Source organism: Chrysochloris asiatica, unplaced genomic scaffold, assembly GCF_000296735.1.
Source record: "Chrysochloris asiatica unplaced genomic scaffold, ChrAsi1.0 scaffold00046, whole genome shotgun sequence".
Lineage (NCBI taxonomy): Eukaryota > Metazoa > Chordata > Mammalia > Afrosoricida > Chrysochloridae > Chrysochloris > Chrysochloris asiatica.
The window spans coordinates 8,184,921-8,195,301 of NW_006408564.1; the positions used below are offsets into that span (position 1 = coordinate 8,184,921).

At 39.7% G+C, this 10,381-nt stretch overlaps 1 protein-coding gene across 8 annotated transcripts in view; it reads left to right on the plus strand.

The window, feature by feature from the left end:
• The window catches only part of PXK (PX domain containing serine/threonine kinase), a 152,424-nt gene that overhangs the window by 60,567 nt on the left and 81,476 nt on the right, over positions 1-10,381 (plus strand). For 5 of the 8 annotated variants that reach the window (XM_006862083.1, XM_006862085.1, XM_006862082.1 and 2 more), the window contains exon 2: positions 9,373-9,423. The exons of the other annotated variants lie outside the window; for them this stretch is intronic. In XM_006862083.1, the coding sequence (XP_006862145.1) occupies positions 9,373-9,423 (51 nt within the window). The remainder of the gene's footprint in view (positions 1-9,372; positions 9,424-10,381) is intronic. 8 annotated transcript variants of the gene reach the window in all.

The following is a 10,381-nucleotide window of genomic DNA, read 5'->3' on the forward strand; positions in this document are numbered from 1 at the left end:
TTTGATTTCTATGTGTTCCATTTGGCGAGGTCCATGTGTATAGTCGTCTCTTATGCTTTGAGGACACTAGAATTTTTATACACTGGTAGTGGTACTGCAGAATGGTAAGACTACTCTGGAAAACTATATGTCGTTTCCTTAAAAAGTGACACACAGAAATTTCATATGATCTAGCAGCCCTATTCCTAGGAAAATAATATCAGTGACACAAATAGACATATGCACACCCATGTTCATGGAAGCATTATTCACAGTAGCAAAAAGATAGACACAATCTAAATGTCCATCAGCAGATGAATAATAGATAGCAAGTTGTAATACATACGTATACCAGAATGTTGTTGTTAAGTGCTGTTGAGCCAATTCCGACTCATAGCAACTCTATAAAGAGTTTCCAAGGAGCAGCTGGTGGGTGTGAACTACCAACCTTATGGTTAGCGTTCCAGTGCGTATCCTACAGTGCCACACCAGGACTCCACTAGGATGCCGTACAACTATAAAGGATAATGATGAATCTGTAAATCATCTTACAATGTGGATAAATCTGAAGGACATCATGCTGAATGACAGAAGTCAGCCACAAAAGACTAATGTCATGAGACATGCAAAAATGGGATGGCAGGGGCATCTGACCTCATCTAACTTCATGTGGGGCAAAGAAAGTCACCGTCAGCTGTAGCCCAAGGTTGATTTCTGTGAAGCAGAGAGCAGACATACCTCCTCTCTGCAGCCTTTTTACCATTTCTGATACCAGCCATTCCTCCCTCCGTGCTCTCTACTTTTCTTCTGGGTTTGATAATCCATTGCAATGGTGAGACTCAGCTCAGACAATACTCATGCTTATGGGGATTATTAGGAAAATACCAGGTTGCAGTTCATGATCATGCATGACTCAGGATACAGTTCTTTCATCAGGACAGCTTCTTGTCACTTGTGCCCATAGACCTCTCTCTGACCCTCAGGCTTCTTGGGTCATGGCCTCTGATCAACTTGCTGCTGCTATTATGTGCTGTTGAGTCAGTTTCGACTCATGGAGACCCTGAATAGGGTTTCTGAGGCTATAAATCTTTATGGGAGCAGAAGGCCTCATCTTTCTCCCGAAGAGTGGCTGGTGGATTTGAACCACTGACCTGTGGTTACCAGTCCATGCATAATACATAATACATTACCAGGGCTCCTCTGCTCAACTTGGGCACCCTACTTCTCTAGTAAACCTCAGTCCAAAGATGCTCAGCTGGTGAGTCTCACTCCATTAAGTGCCTAGAGACACCCAACTCTGTCAACAAGAGTCCTGCCTGAAGATGATCTGGTCTCTTACTCCGTAGGCTTGGAAGTCTGCCAAGCTGTCTCCTGCTGGTCTCCTGGTTCTGCTGACTCTGCTGCAGCTGTATCTCTACTGCTGTTCCTTGCCATGTCTTGTCTACTTGTTCTAGGAGCTCTCTGTCCCCTTATTCTAGGAGAGTTCCAGAGCTGGGACCCCAGATCCAAAGGACACACTCTGCTGCCATGTCTTTCTCTTGGTGGTAGTCAGGTTCCCCTTTCTGCCTCTGGGATAGCATATTTTAAGCCTAGTAGGATGGCAAAACTGACCAATCCATGCATTAGGATTCTAGTCCTGGTGTGGCACTATAGGATAAGCGCTGAGCCACAAGATCAGTTTGAACAGCAAGGTTAGTGGTTCTAACTCATCAGCCTCTCCTTGGAAAACCTTTACAGGGTCAGTCTGAGTTGGAACCAACTTGATGGCACTAAACAATAACAACAACAACACCTTATTTATATGGCACTAACTGCAAAGTTGCAGTTCAAGCTCACCAGCAACTCCTTGGAAACCCTATACAGGGTCGCTATGAATCAGAACCAATTCAACAGTACCTAACAACAACAACCCTCCACCCCCACCCCCAGATACACTCAAGATTGGTATGTACCTTATTTACATTATTAGCAAGCTATCCCCTTGATGGGCCATAAGCACTTCATTTGTACAGTCTCATCCAGTTATTTGGTAGGAATTATAAAGACTCTGGACTCCTGGTGTGGCTTTGTAAGATCAGCACTGGACTGCAAAACACAAGATTGGCTATTCATAGCCACCAGCTGCTCCTCAGAAACCCTATACAGTGTAGATGTGAGTCAGAACTGACTCAGCACTTAACAACAACAATAGCAAAAAAGACTATGGCTAGAAAGACTACATTAAATAATTCACTGCACTGCAGATCACTGTGATAAAAAGTCAAGAGTAAGTTTAAACACAGAAAGATACATTCTCTGATGGAGAGGGAGGAGTTGGAAGGAGGGAAAAGCACTAACTGGATAGTGGGCATGAGTTAATTCTTTGAAGAAAAGGGAATACATGACATGGGGAAGTCAGTACAACAAGGCAGAGGAAGACACTGAGTGTACGCGAGAATGAAGAACACCAACCGTAAATACTGTAACACACCAACCGTAAGTACTGTAACACATGCAGCCCAACAACATCAATAATAACCAACAATAATTTGTGAGTAGATATGCAGGTCAATGTGTGTGCTACACAGATGAGGGAGCTTGTACATCTGCATACATATGTGGATATGGTGATGGATATTTCTACATACAAATTTGCAAAAGTTACATGTATACTATGAGTCCTGGTCTAGCATTGCAGGATAATGCACTGGACTGTAAGGTCAGTTTAAACTGCTACTCGGTGGTTCAAGCTCACCGGCCACTCCTTGGAAACCCTGTACAGGGTCACTATGAGTCAGAATCAACTCAAGGCACTTAACAACAACACACCAACATGTATACTCATGTATATGATGAGACTTTAAAAAGGTTGTTGAGAAATCCCATTTTTCTATGAATGTTTTGAAGCCCCTCATATAATAGAGCATGTTGTTGTTGTTATGTGCCATGGAGTCGGTTCTGACTCATAGCAACCCTGTACAGGGTTTCCGAGGCTGTAAATCTTTACAGGAACAGAAAGCCTCATCTTTCTCCCACGGAACAGCTGGTAGTTTCGAACTGCTGACTGTGAGGTTCGCAGCCCGATTCGTAACCATTATGTTACCAGAGCTCCTAATAGAGCATATACAGGGCCAAATTACAGAAACTACCTAGATATCAGGATTGAATAACTGGATCCAAAGATTAGGACCATAATCTTGGGCTTCATCTAGGTCAGTTGGCAAAATACATTTCATCCTAGTCTGCTACGTAGCATCTGGGCTCTGAAAAGCTTTCGAGCAGCCATATAAGAAACAGCTATTGGTCTTCTTCCATCTGGAGCATGGTGGTGGTAGTGTGTCGTCAAGTCAGTTCTGACTCATAGCAACTCTGCATAAGGTTTCTGAGGCTGTAAATCTTTACCAAAGCAGAAAGCCTCATCTTTCTCCTGCGGAGTGACTGGTGGATTTGAACCACTGACCTGGTGGTTAGCAGCCCAATGTGTAACACACCTGGAACATAGGAGAATGAAAAAAATAGTTTCAAGGAAGCAATTAGTACAAAAGACTAATGGCCCACGTGAACCACTGCCTCCTCTAACCTGAAACTGGAAGAACTAGACAGTGTCTGGCTACCACTTCTGCCCACTGTGACCAAGAACACAATGAAGGTACTGTTAGAATGAATACAAAATATGTAGGACAAAATTAAAAGCAAAAAAAAAAAAAAAAAAAAAGACCAGACCTATTTGTCTGACAGAGAATAGAGGAGCCCTCAAAAATATTGCCCTAAGGAAACCTTCTAATTTGAGGCTGAAGACATACCCCATGGCCACCTTCCAGCCAAATAACTGTCGGGGACTATAAAGCAAACACCTATGAAAAGTGTGCATCTCAGAACAATTAACTATAAGAGACCAAAAGGGCAACATTTGCCCAAAACCAAACATGAGAAAACAGAACAGGACTGGGAAAGTGGAGGAAAGGAAATGAGGGAAAGGAGAAAGTACTAAGACAGCTGGGGTTTGAAATGAATGTCTCAGAATTTCTAATTTGTGTGTGAACTATTGATTGTAAAAACTAATTTGCTGTGTAAACTTTCACCTAAAACACAATAAAATTAAAAAAAAAATTTTTAAAGTTCATTTGGACATCCTTACCTTGTTCCTGATCTTAGGAGAAAATACTGTGTTTCACCATTAAGTGTTAACTATAGGATTTTGTAGGATTCTTTTTTTAGGTGGCCTTATCAAATTGAAGAAGTTTCCCCTTATTATCATTTTATTGATAATTTATTATTGTTTTATCATGAATATTTGTGAAAATGGTGTTGGGGCATTTTCAGACCACCTTGTCTAACTTCACAATGTAGAAGAGAATCACCAGCAACAGCATCAAGCCCAAAACTGATTCCTTGAGGTAGAAGTCAAACACACCTTTTCTCGCCAGCCATTTTACCAATTCTGACACCAGCATCCTTCCATTGCACCTTGCTGCCATGTCCATTCAGAACTCACAAACCATGTTCACAGTTATGACATTTGTTGAAGAGGTAACAGGTTACAATTCATTATCCATCAGGACAGATTCTTCTTAGCCACACCTGAAGGCAAGCCTATCTTGGCCCTTGATGCCTCAGCTTTTGGCCTCTATCCTGCTTGGGCAAATGTTAGAAAGTTCTTTAGCTTCACCAATAAGTGTCGGGAGGCAGTCCACTTTGCCAGTAAACTTGGTTCAAAGGTACTCAGCTTTCTTGTTCTGTGGGTCGGCTGCCCACAGTAGCTGCCTCACTCTGTGAGCTGGGAAGCCCAGAGCACCATCCTGGTTCTGCTGCTCCTGCTGTTTTTCTACCATGCTTGCTACTGCTTCTTGCTGTCTTACACCTTTTTCTAATATTACAGTTCTCTCTGTCTTCTGGGTCTAAGAGGTTCTCGGTGCAGGGACCATGGGTCCAAAGGACATGCCCCACTCCTGGCTCTTCTTTGTTGATGGTAGGAGGCCCCCTCTTCCTGCCTCTGGGATGGCACATTTTAAGCCCAGCAGTATGGCAAAACTGATTGATCTCCTTGTTAGGGTCCTAGACACCTTATTTGCCCTGTCCTACCCCCATAACCACCACTCGTCTGTCAGTTTTGTCTTTCTGTGATGGTTTGTGTGTTGCTGTGATTCTGGAAGCTATGCCATGGGTATTTTAAACACCAGCAGGATTGCTCATGGTGGACAGGCTTCAGATGAGCTTCGAGACGAAGACAGACTAGAAAGAAGGAGAGATGGACTACTTTCAAATATTTAATCACTGAAAATCTTATGAATAGCCGTGGAACACTGTCAGCACCAGATTAATGAATATTGAAATATGATGAAGGACAACAGAATATTGTCAGAGATAGTGCCAGATGAGCTCCTCAGGTTGGAAGGCACTCAAAATGCTAGTGGGAAAGAGCTTCCTCCTCAAAGTAGAGTTGACCGTGATGATGCAAGTGGAGTAAAGCCCTTGAAACCTTTGTTTGCTGATGGGGTACAACTCAAAATGAAGAGAAGCAGCTGCGTACATCCATTAATAATCGGAACATGGAATGTATGAATTATGAATCTAGGAAAATTGGAAATTGTCAAAAATGAAATGGAATACATAAACATCAATATCTTAGGTATATGTGAGCTGAAATGGACAGGTATTGGCCATTTTGAATCTGACAATCACATGGTTTACTGTGCCAGGAATGACACATTGAAGAGAAATGGTATCACATTCATCATCAAAAAGAACATATCAAGATCTATCATGAAGTACAACACTGTCTGTGATAGGATAATATCTATATGACTATAAGGAAGACCAGTTACTACTACTATTATTCAAATTTATGTACCAATCACTAAAGCCAGTGACGATGAAACTGAAGAATTCTACCTACTTCTTCAGTCTGAAATTTAACTAACATGCAATCAAGACATATTGATAATTACTGGCAATTGGAATGCAAAGATTGGAAACAAGCAGGAAGGATCAGTTGTTGGAAAATATGGCCTTAGTAATAGAAATGATGCTGGAGATTGCATGATTGAATTTAGCAAGACCAATGATTTGGTCATTGAAAATACCATTTTTAAACAATAAAAGATGACTATTGTTGATTGAAAATACCCTTTTTTAACAACATAAAATAAATCCAATTGATGACCTCTGTAGAAAGAGATGGTGGAAAATCTCCATATTGTCAGCCAAAACAAAACCAGGGCAGGCTGTGGAACAGATGATTAGTTACTCATATGCACACTCAGACTTAAGCGGAATAAAATGAAAACAAGTCCATGAGAGCCCAAATATGACCTTGCATATATCCCACCTGAAATTAGAGATCATCTGAAGAACAGATTTGATACATTAGACGCTAAAGACCAAAGACCAGAAGAGTTGTGGGATGACGTCAAGAACATCACAGAGGAAGAAAACAAAAGATCATTAAGTAAACAAGAAAGAAGGAAAAGATCAAAATGGATGTCAGAAGAGACTCTGAGACTTGCACTCCAGCATAGTCATGCTGAAACAAATGGAAGAAGTGAGGAGATACAAGAACTGAACAGAAAATTTCAAATGTCAGCTCAAGAAGATAAGTCCAATATTATTGTGAAATGTGCAGACTTGGAATTAGAAAACCAAAAGTGAAGAACATGCTCGGCATTTCTTAAGCTGAGGGAACTGAAGAAAAAAATTCAAACCTCAACTTGTAGTGTTGAAAGAGTCTATGGGCAAATTATTGAGTGATGCAGAAAGCATCAAAAGAAGATGGAAGGTCTAGGAGCAGAGGTCCCTAGGACTATCAACGGAGAAGAGCCGAGAGCGGGACCCTACCCAGAGAAGCAGTGATGCCTGAGATGGAGGCAGAGAAAATGACGTAGAGCGATGGAGCAGATGGGGACTTTAGATCCAGAGAGGGAGAGGAACTGTGTGCTGAAGACCCGGCGGGTGGGGTGGGATGGGGGGCAGGCTTGCAGGGTATACCCTTTGGTCGGTTGATGATGCATGGAGGAGATTGTAACCATGGCAATGAGACAATATACGATAGAATGAATGTAAAACTATTGTTCTGCCATGTAAAATATCACATAATTCACAATAAAACATTTAAGAAAAAGAAAAGAAAAGAAGGAAGGAATATGCAGAGTCACTAAGGTGCACCTTAGTCCTCAAACTGTTTGTTCTTAAACATTTTAAATAGGTCTTGTGCAACAGATTTGCCTAAAGCAGTATGTCACTTGATTTTTTGCTTACTGCTTCCATGAGTGTTGATTGTGGATCCAAGAAAAATTAAATCTCTGATAACATCAGTCTTTCCTCTGTTTATTATGATGTTATGTACAGTTGTGAGGATTTTTGTTTTCTGTTCGTTGAAGTGCAGTCAATACTGAAGTCTTTGGTCTTCATTAGTATTTTAAGTCCTCTTGGCTTTTGGCAAGCAAGGTTTATCGTCTGTATCTGTATATCACAGGTTGTTAATTAATCTTCCTCCAATCTGAATGTCACATTCTTCATATAATCCAGCTTCTCAGATTATTTGCTCAGCATACAGAGTATGATGAATAAGTATGCTGAAAGGATACAACCTTGACATAAACCTTTCCTGACTTTAAACCATTCAGTATCCCCTTGATTTGTTTTAACAACTGTCTCTTGGTATACATACAGGTTCTTCATGAGCACAATTAAGTGTTTTGAAATACCCATTCTTTGCAGTGTTATCCATAGCTTTTCATGATCTACACAGTCTTTTAGTGACTTTTATAGTCACTAAAGAATTATTAAACATCTTTGTAGTAGTCTCTGCTTCCAGCCAAGATCCATCTGATATCAGCAATGATATCCCCAATTCCATGTCCTCTTCTGAGTCCAGCTTGACTTTCTGGCAGTTCTCTGTTGCTGTAATGTTGCAACCATTTTTAAAAATTATCTTCAGCAAAATTTGACTTGTATGTGATGTTAACGATGTTGTTTGATGGTTTTCACTTTCTGTTTGGTCACCTCTCTTTGGAATGGGAACAAATAACGGTTATCTTCCAATCAGTTGGCTAGGTACCTGTCAGCCAAATTTTTTGGCATAGATGAGTGCCTCTAGTGCTGCATCAGTTTACATCTAAGTTGTCAAATTTATGTTCATGAAGTTGTTTATTGTATTCTCCTGTTACCTTTTGGATATTTCTAGGGTTGGTAGTGATACATCTGTTTCATTCTGATATTAGTAAACTCATCACTTTTCTTTTTCGTAGTCAATTTTGCTAGAGGTTTATCAATTTTATGAACGTTTTTTCAGCTTTTAATTTAATTGATTTTCTTTCTTTTATTTCATTGCTTCTGGTTCTTTTTCATTTTCTTCCTTTGTTTTATAATGTTCTTTAAGGCTTTTCTAAGTTCTCGAATGCTTCAATTTTTTACGAGACTTTTCCTCTTTTCCAATATAAGTATTAAGTGCTATAAATTTCCCTCTCAACACAGCTTTAACTGTGTCTCACAAATTGTTGTGTTAAATACATACATTTTAAAATTGTGGTAAACATATATATATATACATATATAACAAAGGATTTTTTGCATTTTAGTTATCTTGTATTTTTATTTTTGTTCCGCACATTGTGTTTGTTTCTTTTTTTCTTTCCTTTGAAACTTCTTTGATATATGGATTTTTAAAATAGTGTATTATGTAGTTTCCAACTGTTTGGAGATCTTCCTATTATCTTTCTTTTATTGATTTCTAGCTTGAATCCACTATGTTCAGAGAACTACTCATTATGAACTCAGTTCTTTTGAATTTGTTGAGATTTAGCTTATGATCCACTTGTTGTTAAGCGCCATTGAGTCTGTTCTGACTCATAGCAATTAGTATATGTTGCATAGGTGCTTTAAAAGAACACATATTATTATGCTATTGTTGGATAGAGTGTTTTATAAATGCCAATTAGAGTCTATTGGTGGGTGTTATTGAATTCTTCCATATCCTTTTAAGCTTTTGTAAAATTGCTGAGAGAGGTATTGAATTCACCAACTATAATTGCAGATTTTCCATTTCTTCTTTAAGTTCTATCAGTTTTTACTTTGCACACACATTTAGGATTGCTATATAGGAGTCCTGTTGTGGTACTGTAGGATGAGTACTGGAACCGCAAGGTTGGTTTGACGTACAAGATCAATGGTTCAAATCCACCAGCTGTTCCTCAGAAACCCTATACAGGGTTGCTGTGAGTCGGAACTGACTTGATGGCACTCAACAACAATAATACATATCTTGGCAGAGTAATTTTTTAAAATTTTTATGTAGTGCCCCTCTATGTCTGTTAATATTTATTACTCTGAAGTCTACTGTATCTGATATTTGGTTTATCTTTTATTTCCTGATTTTGTGACTTTATAATTGAAGCTGTTTCTCCCCTCATTTTCCAGGAATATATTATTCGAGTGCAGAGAGGAATTTCTGTAGAAAACAGCTGGCAGGTAAGTTTTTTTTCTTTATTTCCTTTTTAATGTCACTAGAAAAATATTTAAAATTGTGATCCAAAAACCTGCCTTCACACATCTAAAAATGTGGAAAAATAAAAATATGTATAAATATCATTATACTTCCCTTAGGTATAAATCTTGAGCTTTAAAGGTCCCCAGTTGTTTGGTCCAATTCATTTATTATGTTGCCTCTAAGAGTATCTGCAGGACACACAAATTCCTTGTTTTTCTTCCTAGAAATTCAGAACTCCTCTCCTGTAGTCAAGGCTCTGGGAGAAGAGGTTAGAGTTCAGCCCAGCAGGTGGAAAGGTGGGAAAGTACCCTGGAGAGTGCCAAGTCCTTTCCTGGGTAATTTCTAGTGCTGCCTCCATCAGTAATTCTGGGGGAGACATTTTCTGGGGGCCGAGTTGACTTTCCGCGATAGAGTAGTCTCAGAGAAAAAAAACCCCACCTACCCAGCCTTAGAGCTCCATCCCATCTTGGTTGCTTTGCCAAGGATGGGTGGACTTTGCATAGGGGCCATTTCTCCCCCTAACCCCACTGAACTTGTAAAATCTTACCTTGTCATTTGCAGCCCAAATCAAACCGTACGTGCCACCCCACTGATCACAGTCACCCCTCAGTTGGTCTTTTCTTTCTCTGAAATTTTAACTGTATTCGGAGTAGTTATAATATTTAACATATGCTGTTGTTGTTCAGTCGATTCTGACTCATAGTGACCCTGCATAGGATTTCCTGGTGGATTTGAACTGCCAAACTTGTGGTTAGCAGACCAGTGCTTATCCTACGTTGCTACATCAGGACTCCATTTACATAGATTAAGTATTTATTAAGTGGTAGATACTGGTCACACTCATTAATTTATCATATTAAAAATAGCCCTATGCGACAGGAAAAATACAAAACAGTATAGGCAGACTGACTGATTACTACAAAAACAAGCAAGTTGTTC